Here is a 24,178-nt window from a genome sequence, read left to right on the forward strand (position 1 = left end):
ATTTTGTTAATTCAATAAAGAAAATATACCAGGAATGATAATTCATAATGAATCAACGGTTAAAAAGCATAAAATCTGTTTATGATGGCATGTAATACTTTATAGAATTTTATTCAAAGTTGTTAAAACATGTCCTATATAGTGTTAACAAGGTATTTCTATTATTTTAACTAGTTACCTATTTCTTGATTTTAGTCCACATAGTTTTGAACATAGAGACAAATATTTTGACCAAGTTTCACCTAGATCTGGTAAGAAATATGGCCTCTAAATGTTGACCTCATGACCTCATTTTTGACCCAAGTGACTGGTAACATATCCTCCTGAGATTAAATTGAGGCAAACATTCTAACAAATGTTTACTAAAACTTGTTTAAACTTATGATCTCTAGTGTGAACAAGTGGGTCATTGACCCTAAAGCGCTCACCTGTGTACAAGGCTTTAAGTGTGTTTTTATGAGTACAGAGTTAAGTTTCTTCTATGTTAGCATATATTATATACATGTCACACACACTTTTGAACCTAGGGCAATAATTTGAACAATTATGGTAAACATTACAAATCTGATATCACACGCCAAATATCAAGGCTCTAGCTACTATTGATTCAGAGAAGAATGACCACGCCCCCTGGCAGCCATGTTTTTTGACGAATCGGAATAATTTGAACAATCTTGGTAGAGGATCACACAAAAACCATTTGTGTAAAATCATTTTAAAATTGGGCTTGCAGTTTCAAACAAGAAGATTTTTAAAGTTTCCACTATATACATATAGGGAAAAGTGACCACGCCATCTGGCAGCCATGTTTTTTGAAGAATCAAAATAATTTGAACAATCTTGGTAGAGGGTCACACAAGGACCATTTGTGTAAGATTATTCTTCTAAAATCAGGCTAGCAGTTTCACACAAAGAGATTTTTAAAGTTTCCACTATATACATAATGGGAAAAGTGACCACGCCCTCTGGAGGCCATGTTTTTTGACAAATCAAAATAATTTGAACATTCTTGGTAGAGGGTCACACAAGGACCATTTGTGTAAAATTATTTTAAAATCGGGCCAGCAGTTTCACACAAGAAGATTTTAAAAGTTTTGCCTATATACATATAGGGAAAAGTGACCACGCCCTCTGGTGGCCATGTTTTTTGACAAATCAAAATAATTTGAACAATCTTGGTAGAGGGTCACACAAGGACCATTTGTGTAAAATTATTCTGAAATCGGGCTATTAGTTTCACACGAAGATTTTTAAAGTTTCCACTATATACATATAGGGAAAAGTGACCACGCCCTCTGGCGGCCATGTATTTTGACAAATCAAAATAATTTGAACAATCTTGGTAGAGGGTCACACAAGGACCATTTGTGTAAAATTGTTCTAAAATCGGGCAAAAAATGCAGGGGACAATAAATAATGTATCTGTTTCCAAAATAATAAGAAAGGTGAGATAGGACCTGGAGCCGAATTCAGTGACAGCATTGATGTTCTTGTAAGTTTGAGTTTTGTTATCTAGAATTCAATATATTGACCAAGAAATACCAGTCAATGTGCCAGAAAGCATTTTGTATTATGCATCATGATTCCTTTATGATAAACCAGCAACTAGCTTTTCAAGGATGAAAGCAAATATTCCTTTTGTCTGGAAATACACTGATACAACATGATTACATTATGAAATCAGAGGAAATTGATCTAACTGTGGCAATATTGTCTGCTTATTCTTTTTATTTCCAGATTTTATAACATGTACTCTTACTGATGGCATTTTGTAAAAACCAAGTAAATTACGAAAATGCTCTTAAATAACAAGAACTGTTTGTAAAGCACATATGACCCCCCCACCCCACCCTTTTCAGATAAGTAGGTACTAATCATCCATTAAATCCTATATAAAGTCTGGGTCCCATCGACATTCAACAGTACATGCATACATTATCTATCAGATATTCCCCTCCTGTCCAAAATAATCCAAATGTTCTGTAATCTAACGGACATTGCTTATGTTGCTCAAGGGGGATAAAATGTTGCTTTGGTATGTCAATTTTTGTGTCGTTTGTCATTGTAGGGAATTACCATTCTTGAGAGGGCAAAGTATGTTGAATTTGCTTAGGAGGAATTGTGTTTACCACTCAAAGGAGGGAATCACTCAAGAGAGGTATCGTTTAGGGAGGGAATACTGTATTGCAAAACAGAGTAATGGGACCTACAGCGAACAAGTGTGTGAAGTTTCAGTCCATTTCAAATAGAGGTTACTGAGACTCCAGTTTACATTAAACAAGAGGGCCATGAAGGCCCTGTATCGCTCACCTGACCTACTGACCTAAAGATCATCAAGATTAACATTCTGACCAAGTTTTATTAAGATATGGTCATAAATGTGGCCCTAAAGAGTAAACTAGCTTTTCCTTTGATTTGACCTGGTGACCTAGTTTTTGACCCCACATGACCCAGATTCAAACTGGACCTTGAGATCATCAAGATTACCATTCTGACCAAGTTTCATAAAGATACAGTAATAAATGTGGCCTCTACACTGTTAACAAGCTTTTCCTTTGATTTGACCTGGTAACCTAATTTTTCACCCCACCTGACCCAGATCTGAACATGACCTATAGATTATCAAGATTAACATCCTGACCATGTTTCATTAAGATATGGTCATAAATGTGGCCTCTACAGTGTAAACTTGCTTTTCCTTTGATTTGACCTGGTGTCCTAGTTTTTGACCCCACCTGACCCAGATTTGAACTGGACCTTGAGATAATCAAGATTACCATTCTGACCAAGTTTCATGAAGATACAGTCATAAATGTGGCCTCTACAATGTTAACAAGCTTTTCCTTTGATTTGACCCGGTGACCTAGTTTTGACCCGACATGACCCAGGTTTGAACTTAACCTACAGATCATCAAGGTTAACATTCTGACTAAGTTTCATAAAGATACAGTCATGAATGTGGCCTCTAGAGTGTTAACAAGCTTTTCCTTTGATTTGACCTAGTGACCTAGTTTTTGACCCCACCTGACCCAGATTTGAACTTAACCTATAGAGCCTCAAGATTAATATTCTGACCAAGTTTCATTAAGATATGGTCATAAATGAGGCCTATACAGTGTAAACAAGCTTTTCCTTTGATTTGACCTGGTGACCTAGTTTTTTATCCTACATGATCCACATTCAAATTGGACCTTGAGATCATCAAGATTAACATTCTGACCAAGTTTCATGAAAATACAGTCATAAATGTGGCCTCTACAGTGTTAACAAGCTTTTCCTTTAATTTGACCTGGTGACCTAGTTTTTGATCCAAGATGACCCAATATCAAATTCGTCCAAGGCTTTATTGAGGGTAACATTCTGAAGAAGTTTCATTAAGATTGGGCCAAAATTATGACCTCTAGAGTATTAACAAGCTTTTCCTTTGATTTGACCTGGTGACCTAATTTTTGACCCCAGATGACCCAATGTCGAATTTGTCCAAGATTTTATTGAAGGTTACATTCTGACCAAGTTTCACTAAGACTGGGCCAAAATTGTGACCTCTAGAGTGTTAACAAGCTTTTCCTTTGATTTGACCTGGTGACCTAGTTTTTGACCCCAGATGACCCAATATCGAACTCGTCCAAGATTTTACTGAGGGTAACATTCTGACCAAGTTTCATTAAGATTGGCTCAAAATTGTGATCTCTAGAGTGTTAACAGGCAAATTGTTGACGCCGACGCCGACGACGGAGGACACAGGGCGATCACAAAAGCTCACCTTTGAGCACTTCGTGTTCAGGTGAGCTAAAAACTTAACCAAAAAGTCTAAATGGGGCAAAACAAAGTTACAGAACATGCACATTGCATGTCAGTCATAACAGGGAACAAGGGTGTGAAGGTTCAATCCATTCCCACCATATGCTTACGTGCAAAAACTCAAACGAATCGGGACACAGACGCACATGCTAACAAATAGCCAAGCTAAAAATCATCAGACCAGTATAATGAGATAATATACTCAACTACAATTCATTACAACAGTTGCTGGGAAGTTTCATCAAAATTCTGTATGCGACATAAAAGATGATAAGACTTCAATATCGGAATCATCGGAAGGAAACAAGAGGTCCAAATGGGCCAAATTCCCTCCCCAGAGGAGTGCCGTGACCTCTAGACCTTGCTTCTGACCAAGTTTGATGGACATCCAATAAGCAGTTCATTAAAAGTTGCTTTAATGGTTTTCCATTTTTTACTGCGGCAGCCCCTAAGTGACCAGAATAATTTGGAAAAATATGAGCAAGGTTCATACAAGGATGCTTCAGACCAAGCTTGGTGACCATCCATCAAGCAGCACATGAGAAGAAGTTGTTTAAAGGCTTTTCAAACTTAAGCTCTTGCAGACCCTAAAATCAATCAAGGCTTTTCAAACTTAAGCTCTTGCAGACCCTAAAATCAATCAAGTGGAACCATTTGAAAACTAGATGTGTGTCCATAGGACATAGGTGCCCCCCCCCCCTCCCCCCACCCCACCCCACTCCTGTCACTGTACATGGTTTTATGACTCAAAAGATAAACATTTTTAAAGGTGTTTGCAACACAAACTTTTAAGAACTTTATGTATATTTTCACTTAGTGAAGGACCATAACTCTGGCCTAGCTGAGTAAAATCCCAAAGAGAACACCCAGTGCAAAATTTCGTAGGCTATAAAACAATCCTCTACTGTTTTATGACTCTAGGTCAAGTATATTTTGACATACATGAAGCACAAACTTTTTTTTTGACTAAGTCAAGGGCTATAACTCTGGTCTTGTAAAGTAAAAAAAACAAGAAAAAAAAACATGCTGAATAATATTCCTACATGATTTCATGACTCTAGGTGAAATTTTTAAAATATATGCAACACAAGCACTTTATATGTATTTTTCACTAAGTCAAGGACCATAACTCCAATCTGGCTGAGTGAAATCCTAAACAGAACACCAGGTGCGCAACTTCAAACGCTATATTACAATCCACTGTTTTATGACTCTATGTCAAATACTTTTTGAGATACATGTGACACAAACTTACATCCCATTTATGCATATTTTTGACAATCAAGGGACAACTCTGGTCTGACTGACAAAACTCCAGAACAAAATCCCATGTGCACAACTTCAAATGCTGAATAATATTCCTATGTTTCATGACCCTATGTCATATACATTTTGCGGTATGTGTGACACAACTTTTATGCCTTTTCATGCATATTTTTTTACTAAGTCAAGGGCCATAACTCTGGTCTAAATGAGTGACATCTCTAACAAAACCCCAAATGAATAACAATCCTGTGAGGTTTGATGACTCTGGGTCAAATACTTGACACAAATTAGGACGGACAGACAAAAATTTGGGGGGGTACAAAAATTGAGAGAGAATCTTACACAGATGTTTCAGACTAAGTTTTGGTGATGATCCATCAAGCGGTGCATGAGGAAAAGTTGTTTAAAGGTTTTTTCTATACATAGCTTTGGCAGCCAAGCAGAACCATTTAACAAGAGGGCCATGATGGCCCTATATCGCTCACCTGTTATCATTGCACTTGAGGACAAGAAGGTCCTCAGAAAAAATATCTAAATCCAAAGGACAGGAACAACAAAGGGAAGAATTTAAACAAAAAGAAAAAAAAAATTCTTACAAGGTATAGATATGTCAAAATACACCTAAAAATTGGAGGTACCATCCATGTTGTACCACTGAAAAGTGGTCTCGGTTTTTCCCTACGGCCAATAATAAAAAAGTTACTAAAAATAAGCTATTTATAGTAACGAAAAAGGGAAGTAATTAAAAAAAATATATATTGTAAGTGAACAAAAGAAAGATCTGCCAAATAAATCTGTTGACATAAATGAAATTTCAGATCAGTATCTTCATTAGTTACGGAGATATACCCATTTTAATTTGAAATAAAGGGAGGTAATTTGACATAAAATCAGTCCATAGTTATCTACTCTGATTGTCTCACTCCAACTAATTACAATAATGAAATTTCAAATACGTCCTATAAGTAATTACTGATATAAATCCATTTTGATTACAATCAGGGGAGGTAATCAGATATAAAATAACTCTGGAACCTACGATTGCATCTGATTTGTCATGGAATCCAAGATTTATTGTTGCTGAAGACATTTTGGACGTTTGTACCAAATAAAACCATAAATGAAGTCTCTATATGGCTGCAAAAGCCAAAACAGCCAATTTTGGACCTTTAAGAGGCCATAACTCCGGAACCCATGATGGAATCTGGCCAGTTCAAGGAAGTAAGCAAGATCTTGTGGTGATACAAGTTGTGTGCAAGTTTGGTTAAAATCAAATCATAAATGAAGCTGCTATTGTGCAGACAAGGTCAAAATAGCTAATTTTGGCCATTTCAGGGGCCATAACTCTGGAACCCATTATGGGATCTGGCCGGTTCAAGAAAGGAACCGAGATCTTATGGTGACACAAGTTTTGTGCAAGTTTGATTAAATTCAAATCATAAATGAAGCTGCTATTGTGCAGACAAGGTCAAAATAGCTAATTCTAGCCCTTTCAGGGGCCATAACTCTGGAACCCATAAAGGAATCTTGCCAGTTCAAGAAAGGAATCAAGATCTTATGGTGATACAAGTTGTGTGCAAGTTTGGTTAAAATCAAATCATAAATGAAGCTGCTATTGTGCAGACAAGGTCAAAATAGCTAATTTTGGCCCTTTCAGGGGCCATAACTCTGGAACCCATAATGTGATCTGGTTGGTTCAAAAAAAGGAACCAAGATCTTATGGTGACACAAGTTTTGTGTAAGTTTGATTAAATTCAAATCATAACTGAAGCTGCTATTGTGCAGACAAGGTCAAAATAGCTAATTTTGGCCCTTTCAGGGGCCATAACTCTGGAACCCATAATGGGATCTGGCCAGTTCAAGAAAGGAACCAAGATCTCATGGTGATACAAGTTGTGTGCAAGTTTGGTTAAAGTAAAATCATAAATGAAACCACTATCGTGCAGACACGAAATTGTTGACGCACGGACAGACTGACGACGGACGCCGGACGAAGGGTGATCACAAAAGCTCACCTTGTCACTATGTGACAGGTGAGCTAAAAACAAGAGCTGTTTGTAAAACATGTATGCCCCCCCCCATGATGGGTTGTCCAATTATCAGTACCATGATCACTATGACCTTGACCTTTGACCTACTTACTCCCCAAACAATATGGGTCATCATCTACTTCATAAGCCCACTCAATGTGCTATAAAGTTTGAAGCTTCTGGATCAAGTGGTTCTCAAGTTATTGTGGGGAAACTATTTTCAATGTTCAGGTCCCTGTGACCTTTGACCTACTGACCCAAAAAACAATAGGGTAAGTAAAAAAAGTCTTTGAAATTGCAGAGTACCTAAGAGTCTTGCATTCGTCAACTGTAACTGGTATTTTCTCATTTTGGCTGGGAAAATACAAACAATTTGTCTTTGGTAGCTCCATGTCTCTGGAAAGTTTAAAGTGTTCAGCAGCCATATTTATCAATTATTAATTGTAGTGATGGGCAAATCGGTTAGATTTGCCAACCGATTAATCGGCATAATCGGACAAGCCAACCGATTCGATTAATCGGATATAATCGGATAATCGGTTACTCTAGTTGCATATCTATAAGTTCACTTCACAGTGTATGTTTTATGTCACTACTTAAGAAATGAACCACACAGACATCAAATATCCTATTTCTATTGTATCCCTTCATAAACAGAAGTAAGTTAACAGCATAAAAGTAAAATATTTGTGAAGATAGTAAACTTCATATCAGGTACTGGTCTCAATTTCACCAGAGACTCTTATCCAGTGATATATTGTGATTTCAAATTAAAATCATATGAAGCAGAAGAAAGTATTAACGATTTATTAATTTTTAATAACGACTGGAATGATTTCCTTCCCACAAAATCAAAAATTTAAAACACTTTCGCTAATATGCTTGCGTAAGTCTAACAGCATGCTATGCATACTGCCATACTAATGTCAAGAGTTTAGATTGATGTTTTTCCCAGCTTAATTTTGTGTAAAAGCCATATATCTTCCAAAATCTGGGTGATCAAAGATGAACTCAATTTCTTTCGAGACTTTGGAGGAAGCCATTTTTACGTAGAGTAGTTACCCTTGGCGTAACTGCACCAAAGAACAGTAAGTACCAGAAAGAACAAGAGCTGTCTCCATAGGATGACACATGCCCCCGATGGCACTTTGAATAAATAGTTATGGCCGATGATAGAGCTTAGGACCTTTGACCTACGGAGCTGGGTCTTACGCGCGACACGTCGTCTTACTGTGTCACACATTCATGCGTAGTTATTTTAAAATCCATGCATGAATGACAAAGATATGGACCAGACACGCCCATCAATGCACTATCATGAAAAATGACCTTTAACGTCTAAGTGTGACCTTGACCTTTGAGCTACGGACCTGGGTCTTGCGCGCGACACGTCGTCTTACTGTGGTACACATTCATGCCAAGTTATTTGAAAATCCATCCATCGATGACAAAGATATGGACCGGACACGCCCATCAATGCACTATCCTTTAATGTCTAAGTGTGACCTTGACCTTTGAGCTACGAACCTGGGTCTTGCGCGCGACACGTCGTCTTACTGTGGTACACATTCATGCCAAGTTATTTAAAAATCCATCCATCGATGACAAAGATATGGACCGGACACGCCCATCAATGCACTATCCTTTAATGTCTAAGTGTGACCTTGACCTTTGAGCTACGGACCTGGGTCTTGCGCGCGACACGTCGTCTTACTGTGGTACACATTCATGCCAAGTTATTTGAAAATCCATCCATCGATGACAAAGATATGGACCGGACACGAAAATTGCGGACAGACTGACAGACCGACAGACTGACAGACCGACAGACGGTTCAAAAACTATATGCCTCCCTTCGGGGGCATAAAAAGGTAAGAAACAACTAAATTATCCGTTTTGGGGTGCCAAGTAATTAATCGGTCAGGGAAAAGTGAAGTCGGCGATCGCGTTCATGAATGCAACACCGACGATTATTCGATTGTCGCCGATTGTCGGCCCATCACTAATTAATTGTGAAAGTAAACTTCATAAGAGATGTCTGCTGACAGCGTGCTACTATTTGAAGAATTGATGGAAGTATGGGGTCAAAATATTACCAGAGATTTTCAGACAAAAATAGATAAGACAAACAATGTACCTGCATTTGTGGATTTGGATAAGTATTGCACTATATGGCAATGTGTGACCATGATGGTAAGCAAGTGTTCAAAGTTTTAAAGCCGTATATCAAACAGTTTAGACAAAATATGGAATGGTATGCGAAACTTAACTAACTTCTTTGTCAAAAAAAGGGCCATAACTGAGCCAAAGTCCTTGTCCTAGTTATGTAGTCTTGCCTACATATGTAGACTATAATGGTGAACAAGTGGTCAAAGTTTCAAAAACATAAGGCAAACAGGTTAGGCAAAATATGGACTGGTATGAAAAACTTAACTGATTTCCATGTCCAAAAAGGGCCATAATTCAGCCGAAATAGTTGACAGAGTTATGACCCTTACAGATGGAAATCATGATGATAAACAATTATTCAGTTTCAAAGCCACATGTCAAATAGTATTGACAAAACATGGACTTGTACAAAAATTGTACCAATTTCCAAGTTAAAAAAGGGACATAATTCAGCCAAAATAGTTGTCAGAGTTATATACTCTTGCCTACAGATAGAGACTGTTATAATAAACAAGTGATAAAAGTTTCAAAGCCATATGTCAAACACTTTACACAAAATGTGAACTGGTACGAAAAACTTAACCAAGATTTGTACATTAAAAGGGGCCATAATTCAGCCAAAACCTTGATGGAGTTATGAATTCTTGCCTAAAACTGCACATGGTGATGGTACACAAGTGTTGAATGTTTCAAAGCTTTATCTCAAAAGACTTTGTCAAAATGTGGACAGGTACAAAAAACTTAACCTTGGTGTGACGCTGATGCCGTGATGAGTAGGATAGCTCTACTTACTCTTTGAATAGTCGAGCTAAAAATGCTGGAGTTTCTATCTTATGGTTATATATTATACCAGATTTATATTGCGCCCTTTTCATGATTCAAAGGCGCTTTACATAGCACAAACGCAGCCACATTTATCGTCTACTAGTACAGACACAGAGCGATCTGACCAGAGGGACAGAGTGATACAAAGCCCCCAGAACAGAGAGAGACATCCTTTTAGATACAGGTCTGTATAAGTAATGCTTATTTCATATTTAATAGCATGAGAAACAAGTGAATGAAGTATTGCCATGCAATACAAAGTCCCCTACTGGAAGGCACCTAATTTTCTCTACTGCAGTATAACATAATGAACTGATATTTATCAATGATGTATAAACAATATTGTACTATATATACAATATAATATAACAAAGCACTTGGATTAAAATTTGCATAAATAAAAACGTACAGTTGTTTTCATTTGGAATTTTTTTGGCCGATTATACAAAAAGTTATCATAAAAGTTATTTATAGTAACAACAAAGTGAAATTAATCCTAAAAAAAAAAAAAAAAATCTATAAAATGTAAGTCCACAAGAAAATCTTTACCAGGTAGAGATAGATCAAAATACACCTAAATATTGGATGCAACATGCAGTAATAAAAAAGTTACAATGTAATCTATTTATAGTAACAACAAAGGGACGTAATTCTAAACAAGAGTGCAAGAATGTCACAATATACGCCCGTCACAGCAAATTTCTTTACTCTAGCACCTGTATTTGCAAATGGAATTTTAACTTTGTGGTTGTTTAGTAATAACTAAGTGTTTTGTTTTTCTAAGTCCACAAAAAAACTCCTTACCAGGTAGAGATACCTTAAAATACACCTAAAATTGGAAAGTAACATCTATGTTGTACCACAGAAAAGTGGTCTTGGTTTTTCCCTACGGTCAATTATAAAAAAGTTACAATATAAGTTATTTATAGTAACAACTAAGGGAAGTTTATCTTAAAAAAAAAAAAAAAAAAAAAAAAAAAAAAAAAAAAAAAATTGTAAGTCCTCACAAAAATCTTTACCAGGTAGAGACTGGTCAAGATACACCTCAAAATTGGATGTAGCATGCATATTGTACTACAGAAAAGTGGTCTCGATTTTTCCCTATGACTAGTAATGAAAAAGTTACAATATAAGCTATTTATAGTAACAACAAAGGGAAGTAATTCGAAAGAAGGGAACTGCGCATGACACTTCGTCTCATGATGGTGTATAATTGTGTCAAGTTACATCAAAATCCCTCAATGCATGAAGAAGACATGCTTCGGACAAAGTCATTCTTGTATCTGACCTTTGGCCTCTAAGTGTGACCTTGACCTTAGACCTAGGGACCTGGTTCTTGCGCATGACACTACGTCTCGTGGTGGTGAACATTTGTGCCAAGTTATATCAAAATCCCTCTATGCATGAAGAAGACATGCTCCGGACAAGGTTTTCATTCTTGTATCCTTTGACCTCTAAGTTTGACCTTGACCTTAGACCTAGAGACCTGGTTCTTGCGCATGACACTCCGCCTCATGGTGGTGAACATTTGTGCCAAGTTATATAAAAATTCCTCAATGCATGAAGAAGACATGCTCCGGACAAAGTTTTCATTCTTGTATCCTTTGACCTCTAAGTGTGACCTTGACCTTAGACCTAGGGACCTGGTTCTTGCGCATGACACTCCTTCTCATGATGATGAACAATTGTGCCAACTTTCATCAAAATCCCTCTATGCATGAAGAAGATATGCTCCGGACAAAGTCATTCTTGAATTTGACCTTTGACCTCTAAGTGTGACCTTGACCTTAGACCTAGGGACCTGGTTCTTGCGCATGACACTCCGTCTCATGATGGTGAACAACTGTGCCAAGTTTCATCAAAATCCCTTCATGCATGTAGAAGATATGCTCCGGACAAGGTCTGTGGACGCCGCCCGCCCGCCCGCCCGCCCGCCCGCCAGGGGCATTCCCATAATACGTCCCGTTTTTCAAACGGGCGTATAAAAAGTGTGCCTCATGGTGGTGAACATTTGTGCCAAGTTACATCAAAATCTCTCCATGCATGAAGAAGAAATGCTCAGGACAAAGTCATTCTTGAATTTGACCTTTGACCTCTAAGTATGACCTTGACCTTAGACCTAGCGACCTGGTTCTGGCGCAAGACAATTTGTCTTATGGTGGTGAACATTTGTGCCAAGTTACATTAAAATCCCTCCATGCATAAAGAAGAAATGCTCCAGACAAAGTCCTTCTTGAATTAGACCTTTGACCTCTAAGTATGACCTTGACCTTTGAGCAAGGGCTCCGGGATTTGCGCATGACACGTTGTCTCATCATGGAGAACATCTGTGCCAAGTAATATTGAAATCCCTTAATGAATGACAGAGTTATGGACCGGACATGAAACAGACCCTGTTCATGCCATGTTAACATTTGACTATTAAGTGTGACCTTGACCTATGAGCTAGGGGTCTGAAAGTTGTGCATGACAAATCGTCTTATTATGACATACAATTTTGTCAATTGATATTAAAATCCCTTCATGGATGAGAGAGTTATGGACCGGACAGGAAAAAAGCCCTGTTGACCTTTGACCTCCAATTGTGACCTTGACTTTTGAGTTAGGGGTGCAGGTTTTGCGCATGACACGTCGTCACATCATGGGGAACATTTGTGTCAAGTAATATTAAAATCCCTTCATGGATGAAAGAGTTATGGACCGGACACGAAACAGACCCTGTTCATGCCATGTTAACATTTGACTACTAAGTGTGACCTTGACCTTTGAGCTAGTGGTCTGAAAGTTGTGCAAGACACATTGTCTTATTATGAGGTACAATTGTGCCAAGTGATATTAAAATCCCTTCATGGATGGGAGAGTTATGGACCGGACAGGAAAAAAGCCCTGTTGACCTTTGACCTCCAATTGTGACCTTGACCTTTAAGCTAGGGGTCCGGGTTTTGCACATGACACGTCGTCTCATCATGGGGAACATTTGTGCCAAGTAATAATAAAATCCCTTCATGGATAAAAGAGTTATGGACCGGACACGAAATTGCGGACGGAATGACGGAATGACGGAAAAGCGCATTCCTATAGTCCCCGAAACTGGTTTTCAACCAGTAGGGGACTAATAACAACAATGATGTCAAGAGTACCTACTGCTGGTCAATTTTCATCCGTGAGAAACAGAAATAAACAATGCATGGCCAATGAAAGAGGAAATATATATTCCGATAATTGGAGAACAGATTGTAGAAAGTCAGACTATAAGACGTTTCTTCCATCAATTAATCAAACTACAGCTCCCTGTGGACTAACTAAATGCCAGGCAAGAACACAGTCATGCCCAGTATCAGACATTTAAACAGTTCATACTGCTTTTTTTCCAAACATTCTACTGAATTGTTTTAAGAGCTCTGGTTTTATCAAACTGTAACACATAATGCCCTGAGCAAATTCTCGAGACACCTCCACAAGAAGGAGTGGGCAGCTAGTCAAAATCCCTCCCAGAATCTGACAACACGTTTTTGCAAAAGAATCCATCATTAATTATTTTTCAACTACAGAAAAATTAAAACTAAATGACAGAGTATAAAAAATAAGCAAGCATAGAGCTTGTCCCCCTGTCTGTACTGATTTATTGTTAAGAAGCTTGGAGAGCTGTTCTTTCCCCATAGCAATCAATATCACAATACTGACTACTCAAAATAAAATCCAATCAAATAATAGTGCAAGCTTAATCTCACCAACTACCACTCTTTGTAATGATTTGTCAAGAATGTTTATTGCATTACATGGCATTACCATCACATAATTGATAAGAATGTCTTGTTAAAGAGTTCCAGAGAATGTTTACCAATTTAGGAGTGATGGGAAGGGTTAAGATGAAACTATAGAATTGACTGAAACATGAGCAATCATTTAGTCTACAATAGGGAAAACCAGTTAAAACTGACAAAGTTCCTAGAGAATATAACAACTAAAATGACAAGCAAAAGACATAAAAAGGAGGGCCATGATGACCCTAGATCGCTCCCCTGAGCTTAAGGTAGTTCTGCACGTTTGATAAACTGAAGTGATTTCATTTATCTGGATAATGTAGAATAAAGCCTGGATTGGTGTAAGGAAATGAAAATCATTTTCTGAATTAATGGCAAGCTGTGAGTAAAGGACGGGATATGATAAGGACCAAAAATGGCCCCCACTAAATATGCATGTAAAACAACATCATTCCATTGGTAATTAACTATATTTTTCAAAATCCACCAAGATATAATGACCAGACGTCGGTAATGACCCCAAAAAATTGATTATTACATCTATCTAAGACTTACGCTGGAAAGATATTTGATCATTTAGAATGGGGGTATAGAAAACTATTTTGCAATATATTTTAGTTTATATTGCTGAACACTAAAAATTGTTTTTTTTTTTTGTTTTTTTTTGTTGGGTTTAACGTCGCACCGACACAATTTTAGGTCATATGGCGACTTTCCAGCTTTAATGGTGGAGGAAGACCCCAGGTGCCCCTCCGTGCACTATTTCATCAAGAGCGGGCACCTGGGTAGAACCACCGACCTTCCGTAAGCCAGCTGGATGGCTTCCTCACGTGAAGAATTCTACGCCCCAAATGAGGTTTCGAACCCACATCGATGAGGGGCAAATGGTTTGAAGTCAACGACTCTAACCACTCGGCCACGGAGGCCCCCACTAAAAATTGTATGTCGTCACAATACTCAGTGATCCAACTTCTTGAAACGAATTTTCATTTTGTATTCTTAGACAGAATGATCGTGCAAAAACAAGGAAAACAAGGGAGATAACTCTTTCATGTAAGGATGACCGAAAACTCTTATAAGAAATAAGATTTTTTTTTATTTTTATACATCTACTAAGGCTTATTCTCTAACTATTATGTCTGTTTCGTTTTATTTCGTATCAAGAACATTTCTAAAACTAAAATCCAAAACTTTCATTTCATATGCGTTACCATAGCAACATAGGAACAGTTTTGCATTTTTTGGATTTGTAGTAATTTAGCGAGTTGTTTCACATACTTGATGAAATATTAACTTTTAAAACACATATTTGCTTCTATATCTCCTTACATATTTAGTGTTTTTTTTGTTTCGTATACGGAATGTTCTTCTTGTGTGACATTCGTATAAAACAAAACCTCCGTCGAATAAATCAGGAGGCAGGACTTTGTCTTACAAGTTTCCATTTTTCATATTTTCGGTTATTTTTTTTTTACATATGTAATGAAGTATTTTCATCAAGTAAGTTGAAAAAACGAGTGTTCATTTTACTTGAATAAATAATATACGAGTTGCATAATATTATTAAATCCTTACCACATAATTAAAACACGTACCCGCAGAAACGTCGCCGGAACCGAGTTAGATCGGTATTACAACTATGGAAGCATATCTAAGTAGTTTATTCAATTTAATTTCTTGGATTAAATCAAAAACGTTTCCTTTGACACGAAACTATAATATCGATATGAGAAGCACGAAATATACATTAGCGTAATGTAAGATCATCAGGAAGGAGTGACATGAAAGGCACGTGCAGTTTCCCGCCAAAATGCCCTTATGTATGTAACGTAAAATGCTTCCGATTTCCTGCAAAAGATTTGGATTATAGATGAAAGAGAACTATTTGATTTTACTCCATTATGTTATATTCCAATTACAATTGTTGCATTTATATTATATATTGCGTTTATATTAAAATCAGTTTTAAAGACGACCTGGGATATACCAAAGAAGTAACATTTGTATGCGCGCATGAAGACATTTTATATTATTCTAACTGTATTGAACACTGAATTCATTAGAGCGGTAGGTATAATTTGTTTACAAAATAACAATAGGCCATGGCTGCACAATGAGAAGCAGATGACCCGGCTTTCCTCTGGATTACCGCTTTTCCTTTCCTCGAATAGAAAGACAGACAGATTCGAGACGAAACGGCTGCAGTGATAAAGAACCGGCAAAGTTGCTCAGTACGCACGTGTTAGTCTAGAAACATCTGCGCACGTGCCCATCTATAAGCTAATAATTGATCTCTATAGTAAGCTTTCCATCATGCCGAGTGATATGTGCGCAGAAGTATTTTTACACTAATACGTGTGCAGATGTTTGATACTATTACGTGCGCACGAAGTAACTAATACGTGCGCACGTTTTAGTATGACAAAAACATCCATGTCCCCCTCTGTGATACCTTAACTACATGTATATACATTCCTCGGTTTTTTAAAAATCATAACTGTTATTCTAGAAAAGAAAGAGAAAAAAAAACACAACACCTGTATATGTGCCTTCATTTCAAAAGCGTATTCATTAACAGTGCAGAGAGCCTAGCTAGTCCGGGCCCGCTTCGACTACGGGGGGTGGGGGTGGTATTGGGTTTGATCTCCGGCCCCGTCATACCAAAGACGTGAGAAATATTACCAGTACTCTCTTGCCTGGATGCTTATCATTAAAAGGGAAACTGGTTTCTCTGCTCCTACCCTGATGATGGATTCATCAGGAATGAAATGTCGAAATTGATTTATATAAGTTGTAGAATTTGCTTCACAAGCTAAATAAGGACACCGCAGATTTGCGGATCACAGGTTCGCGAGTGCTATCCCCGAACGAGGCTTTTCTTCTCCGTGATGATTTGATAGGGGGTATAGTGACTATAATCATTCGTCCTCCATCTCATAATCATGTGGGGAAGTTGACAACTACATGCGGAGAACAGGTTTTTACTGGTACGGAATCCATGAACCCGTTACTGTTGAAAAACAGCGTTAAAACGCAAAACAAAACAAATCACAATCAACCTACAATAAATTATTAAAAACAATAATAAGATGACGCGTCTTTCGATATTTTAGATATTCTTTAAACACAAATATAGCTTAGCTATTGTGTTTTAAAAATGTTTATATAGGGATTTTATCTTTTATTCATAAAATAAAATATTTCACACCGGAAATGACATCTCAGTGACATTAATTGACTTAACATACATTTATTTATGAAACTTCGTATTGGCGATGAAATGGAGTATTTTAAAATTGATGAAACAATTCTGAGTTGTTGACTTACTATTTTTCATACATCTTAAAAAAGAAGTATAAAAACACATGTTTATAACTTTATCACAGACATAGATCTACAGTAAAAGAATAATTGACTAATTATAGAAATAACGCGGTTAAATGGTTTAAAATATTTTAACTCGCGGCTAAAAATATAAAATCTAAATATGGTTTGCAACTCACCATCAAAGAATAGTACTTTCTCAGTTTCTGTCGTTTTTGACAGAAAAAAAGTTAACAGGATTTGTCGGGAATCGATCTCGCATACCACTAACACCAGGCATAAAATTTCCTTTCAACCGTCGTGCATACCGATTGCGTCACAGAGGCTTATGTACAAAGTACGTCATCATTTTATATAAAAGAACTATCTACATGTGTCTACTACTTGCGGTTGTGCATGAGTTATCTTTCTTGTCTCTATAACATTTATAATGTAAACAATAACAATTTTCTTTTTAAACAACTTTAATTACACTTTATTATTTCTTTTAAAATGCCGCTTAAACAAAATCAACTTGAATATAATCCCGAAATACAGATCATGTAGATCTAAAACATGTAACACTGATCATTAAAATGTCTAGATCTACTTTCAGTTTCACTTTTGCATTAAACTCGGCTCTAAACATTTAATTTTCTTATAAAAACAACTCTTGGTTATCAGTTTCATGATTAGAACAAAACTCCCGCATATCTGTTTGATGCTCAGTTGCTTAGAGATGAGCACGTTTCCTTCAAAGAAAAGTGAGGCTAAAAATTTCTTTTTTAGTTGCTGAAGTTTTTAAGAATATTCTGAAGACTGAAAAAATCAGGATTTAATAAAATTCTAAAAAATTTGATCTGAACGTGCAGAACTACCTTAAACAGGCTAAAGAGGAAAAGGACCATAATAAGGAAGTTCCAGAGGTAGTAGAAGCTGATTTACATAAATTAGTTTGATAGAGGACAAACAGTTCAAACACTATATACTTCTTAGGTTTCTAAAACTGGGTGGAAAAAATACACCAGACCTTTGGAGCAGGCTAAGGGTCTTTTGGTTTTTTTTTTTATACTGGTTATCTGGATCCAGCGGTTCACGAGAAGAAGTTGTTTAAAGGTATTTCTACATTAGCTCTGGCAGCCCCTAAAAGAGACCAAACTGAAACATTTGAACAAACTTGATAGAAGACCATGCCAGGACACTATTGATCATGTTTGGAGCAGTTTTGACCATTAGTTTTAGAGGAGATATCTTCTGAAGAAAATAGCTTAACCTTAGCACTTCATGCTCAGGTAACTAAAAAAATGTTAGTAACAATTTCTTATTCTAACTAAGGCAAAACTGACATTATGACTAGCAACATACATGAGGACCTGGGATTACTGACTACTTATCAAGACAAATCATCAAATTCCAATCTATTACAGAAATACAAGTAGCAGAAAGTGATGTGGGAAAGGCACCTCAAAACTGAAAATTTTGGAGACATTGATATTTGCACAAGAAAATCAGACACTTGTATGAGAAATATCATAACAAGAGCTGTTTGTAACTAGAGCTATCACTAAAGGTGATGAGTGTACCCCCCGCATGCACTGACACAGTACATTGCAATTTGACGCACACAAGATTGCATAATTATGTGGACTGTATGTATATAGACTGTATGTATACAGTATAGTAACAAAAAACAAAGTCCCATAACTATGCAGAATATTTATCTAAAAGAATGTAACATGCACCATGCACAACTAGGGTTGGTACTGATCACTTGTGTGAAGTTTCATTAAATTGTGTGTAAGGGTTTGGTAGATTAGGCACGCACAAGATTGCATATGCAGACTGTATGTATATAGTATGTTAACAAGAAACAAAGTCCCATAACTCTGCAATTTTTGTCGCTGAAAGAACCTAACATGCCCCATGCACAACTAGGGTTGGTACTGATCACTTGTGTGAAGTTTCATTAAATTGTGTCAAGGGGATGAGGAGAGATGGTGCGCACAAGATTGTGTCTGTATGTATATAGTATAGTAACAAAAAAACAAAGTCCCATAACTCTGCAAATTTTTTTTCTGAAAGAACCTAACATGCCCCATGCACAACTATTGTTGTTACTGATCACTTGTGTGAAGTTTCATTAAATTGTGTCAAGGGGATGAGGAGAGATGGTGCGCACAAGATTGTGTCTATGTATATAGTATAGTAACAAAAAAACAAAGTCCCATAACTCTGCAATTTTTTTTTCTAAAAGAACCTAACATGCCCCATGCACAACTACTGTTGGTACTGATCACTTGTGTGAAGTTTCATTAAATTCTGTCAAGGGGATAAGGAGAGATGGTGCGCACAAGATTGCGTCTACGGACAGACGGCCAGACAGACAGACGGACAGACAGACAGACAACCTGAAACCAGTATACCCCCCTTACAACTTTGTTGTCGGGGGGTACAAAAAACAAATGCTTCTAACAATGGCCTGGTGGGTAATTTTCTATCTCAAGTATGCTGCGGCATTTACCTTTAACCTAAAGACCCAGAAACAGTAGGAGAATGTAGCTACGATGTTTAGGCTCAAGCATTCTCCAGCAATTGATAAAAAAAAACATGTCTCAATGTCCCTGTCAACTTGACCTTAAGCAACTGACCTCTAAAACTGGGTCAACTGCAGACCGCCGATTCTATGAAATTTGGGACCATGACCTAATAACCTCCCATCGCCCCACCCTCCCACACACACATACAACAACAATTATCTAGTGAGATATTTATCCTAAAAAGTTTGACCTCTGTAAGCCTAAGCACTCTCCAGTTATTGATCTGAAACTGTTTTCAGCTTCAATGTCACAGAGGGCATGGAATGTATGAATCATACTCTCTGTCAAAGCACATATTTCCAAGGGCACGGCACACCTGTATCATACTCCCTGTCAAAGCACATATTTCCAAGGGCACGGCACACCTGTATCATACACTCTGTCAAAGCACATATTACCAAGGGCACGGCACACCTGTATCATACGCCCTGTCAAAGCACATATTTCCAAGGGCACGGCACACCTGTATCATACTCTCTGTCAAAGCACATATTTCCAAGGGCACGGCACATCTGTATCATACTCTCTGTCAAAGCACATATTTTCAAGGGCACGGCACACCTGTATCATACGCCCTGTCAAAGCACATATTTCCAAGGGCATAGACACCTGTATCATACTCTCTGCCAAAGCACATATTTCCAAGGGCACGGACACCTGTATCATACTCTCTGTCAAAGCACATATTTCCAAGGGCACAGACACCTGTATCATAATCCCTGTCAAAGCACATATTTCCTAGGGCACGGCACACCTGCATCATACTCTCTGTCAAAGCACATATTTCCAAGGGCACCACACCTGTATCATACTCTCTGTCAAAGCACATATTTCCAAGGGCACGGCAAACCTGTATCATACGCCCTGTCAAAGCACATATTTTCAAGGGCAGGGCACATCTGTATTATACTCTCTGTCAAAGCACATATTTCAAAGGGCACGGACACCGGTATCATACTCTCTGTCAAAGCACATGTTTCCAAGGGCACTGCACACCTTTATCATACTCTCTGTCAAAGCACATGTTTCCAAGGGCACTGCACATCTGTATCATACTCTCTTTCAAAGCACATGTTTCCAAGGGCACTGCACACTTGTATCATACTTTCTGTCAAAGCACATATTTCTAAGGGCACGGCACACCTGTATCATACTCTCTGTCAAAGCACATGTTTCCAAGGGCACTGCATACCTGTATCATACCCTCTGTCAAAGCACATGTTTCCAAGGGCACTGCACACTTGTATCATACTTTCTGTCAAAGCACATATTTCTAAGGGCATGGACACCTGTATCATACTCTCTGTCAAAGCACATGTTTCCAAGGGCACGGCACGCTTGTATCATACTTTCTGTCAAAGCACATATTTCTAAGGGCATGGCACACCTGTATCATACTCCCTGTCAAAGCACATGTTTCCAAGGGCACTGCACACTTGTATCACACTCTCTAGCACTTACCATTGTCAAAGCACATGTTTCCAAGGGCACTGCACACTTGTATCACACTCTCTAGCACTTACCATTGTCAAAGCACATGTTTCCAAGGGCACTGCACACTTGTATCACACTCTCTAGCACTTACCATTGTCAAAGCACATGTTTCCAAGGGCACTGCACACTTGCATCACACTCTCTAGCACTTACCATTGTCAAAGCACATGTTTCCAAGGGCACTGCACACTTGTATCACACTCTCTAGCACTTACCATTGTCAAAGCACATGTTTCCAAGGGCACGGCATGCCTGTATCATACTCTCTATATTATCTTGTCTTTCCAGTACTTTAAGAAATATAGGAACAAAGCCCTTCTCCACACAAGGTTCTCTCACTGATTCTGTAATGTATAAAAGTGTACAAATCATCTAAATTTGAAGTGTTCTGTTTGTTTTCTATTTGTTGAAAAACATGCTGTTCCAATATCAAATAAAGAAAAAATCTGGCATATTTATTTCATTTTATCAGATAAAGTGCCACAATTTTCTACCCACCTCAACAGAGCATAAGACTTTTACTTGCATGGTTATTAGTTCCAATCAAGCATAATGTTTCTGTGATGACAGAATAAACTAGAAGTTGCGTTTGTAGGAAAGCGCATGTCTCCCCCAATGCATAGTCATATAGGCAAATCAATAGGGGACAGGAGTGGAAGTCAAACAGACACTGATGGTTGGCTGCAAAAGGGACCATCTACTTGGCATGTGAAGTTCCAACATTCTGGGCCTAGTGGTTCTCAAGTTATGAATTGGAAACGGTTTTTCATGTTCAGGCCCCTGTGACCTTGACCTTTGATCAAGTGACCCCAAAATCAGTAGGGGTCATCTACCATCTTAACAAGTTTCAACATTCTGGGTCAAATAGTTCTCAAGTTATTGATTGGAAAGCGTTTTCTATGTTCAAACCCAAGTGACCCCGAAAATGATAAGGGTCCTATCACCCTATGAACTCTGAAGGTTCTAGGTCAAATGTTTCTCAAGTTATTGACCGGAAATGGATTTCCATGTTCTGTCCACTGCGACCTTGACCTTTAATAGAGTGACCCCAAAATATATATAGGGGTCATCTACTCTGCATGTCCAATAATTCTATGAAGTTGCAACATTCTTGGTCAAATGGTTCTCAAGTTACTGACTGGAAATGGTTTTCCATGTTCAGACCCCTGTGACCTTGACCTTAAATAGAGTGACCCCAAAATCAATAGGTGTCATCTACTCTGCATGTCCAATCATCCTATGAAGTTTCAACATTCTGGGTCAAGTAGTTCTCAAGTTATTGATTGGAAAGCGTTTCCTATGTTCAAGCCCCTGTGACCTTGCCCTTAGCTCAAGTGACCCCCAGAATGATAAGGGTCATATACACTTTAAATCCTATCACCCTATGAAATTAGAAGGTTCTAGGTCAAGTGGTTCTCAAGTTATTGATTGGAAATGGTTTTTATGTTCAGGCCTCTGTGACCTTGACCTTTAACAGAGTGATCCCAAAATCAATAGGGGTCATCTACTCTGCTTGACCAATCATCCGATGAAGTTTCAACATTTTGGGTCTTGTGGTTCTCAAGTTACTGATCAGAAATGGTTTTCCGTGTTCAGGCCCCTGTGACCTTGACCTTCAATGGAGTAACCCCAAAAACAATAGTGGCCGTCTACTCAATAAGCCCTACCACCCTATGAAGTCTTAAGGTTCTGGGTCAAATGGTTCTCCAGTTATTGACCGGAAATGAAGTGTGACGGACGGACAGGGCAAAAACAATATGTCTCCCCCAGAGGGGGGAGTGGGGAGACATAACAAGGGTGCCACAGTCACAAAATACGCCTATCGAGAGCTTGTTAGATGAAAAGTTTTTGTTACAGAACTGCACATATGATTCAAATATCATGACAGTAGCTTCAAAAATACGAAAACAAGGGCTATCGTTAAAAGTGATGGATGCTGCCTGAATTGCAGATTTGTCACACTTGACCTTAGACCTAGGGACCTGGTTCTTGCGCATGACACTCTGTCTCATGGTGGTAAACAGTTGTGCCAAGTTACATCAAAATCACTCCATGCATAAAGAAAAATGTCATTCTTGAATTTAACCTTTGATCTCCAAGTGTGACCTTGACCTTAGACCTAGGGACCTGGTTCTTGCGCATGACACTCTGTCTCATAATGGTGAACATTTGTGCCAAATTACATCAAAATCCCTCTATGCATGAAGAAGAAATGTTCCGGACAAAGTTTGTGGACGCAGCCCACCCGCAATGCCCTCCCGCCCGCCAAGGGCATTCCCATTTCAGACGGGCGTATAATACAAAACCACAGAGATTGTATATAAAACTGTTACATTAAGAACAAAGTATACTGCTATCGTATAGTAATAAATACTTGGGCACCATGAAATTTGAACTCTCAATGTCGTAGTAATTGAAGAGCCCACTAGGACCAAAAGTGACATTACTTGAACAAGACGTTAGTTATAAGTAACTGCCAATGTTCCGTCCTTTAATAAAATTTACATAATTGCCAAACAAAGAGGGCCCTGAAGGTCCTGTATCACTCATCTGACCTATTTCTTAACCCAGATTACCTAGAATCTAATTTGGCCAAGATTACATAGACAATTCTATCCATGCTTTATGTAAATTGGGTAAATCATTAACCAAGTTTTTCAATGATTTGACCTAGTGACATAGTTTTTGACCTCAGGTACCCCACTTTGGACCTTGATCTAGAGTTTATACAGACAAACATTCTGACAAAGATTTATGATGACCAAGTTGAAAAAGTGGCCTAGATCACCTAAGGCCATAATAAATTAATTCTTAGATTATCATCCCCGCCCGCCCCCTCTTTTTTACTTTTTTTATGCCGCCCCGACCTTTTTTATTAAACAAGAGGACCATGATGGTCCTGAATCGCTCACCTATCCCCACATGACCC

At 38.1% G+C, this 24,178-nt stretch overlaps 1 protein-coding gene across 2 annotated transcripts in view; it reads right to left on the reverse strand.

Moving 5' to 3' along the window:
- Window positions 1-24,178, reverse strand: part of LOC128555127 (rap1 GTPase-GDP dissociation stimulator 1-like) — a 139,169-nt gene that overhangs the window by 85,613 nt on the left and 29,378 nt on the right. The window contains exon 4 of one of the 2 annotated variants that reach the window (XM_053536634.1): window positions 21,465-21,593. In XM_053536634.1, coding sequence (XP_053392609.1) covers window positions 21,465-21,593 — 129 coding nt within the window. Of the gene's footprint in view, window positions 1-21,216; window positions 21,241-21,464; window positions 21,594-24,178 lie in introns of those variants that run through there. The other variant, XM_053536635.1, reaches the window with a different exon arrangement.

This window comes from Mercenaria mercenaria, chromosome 2, assembly GCF_021730395.1.
Source record: "Mercenaria mercenaria strain notata chromosome 2, MADL_Memer_1, whole genome shotgun sequence".
In the NCBI taxonomy this organism is placed as follows: domain Eukaryota; kingdom Metazoa; phylum Mollusca; class Bivalvia; order Venerida; family Veneridae; genus Mercenaria; species Mercenaria mercenaria.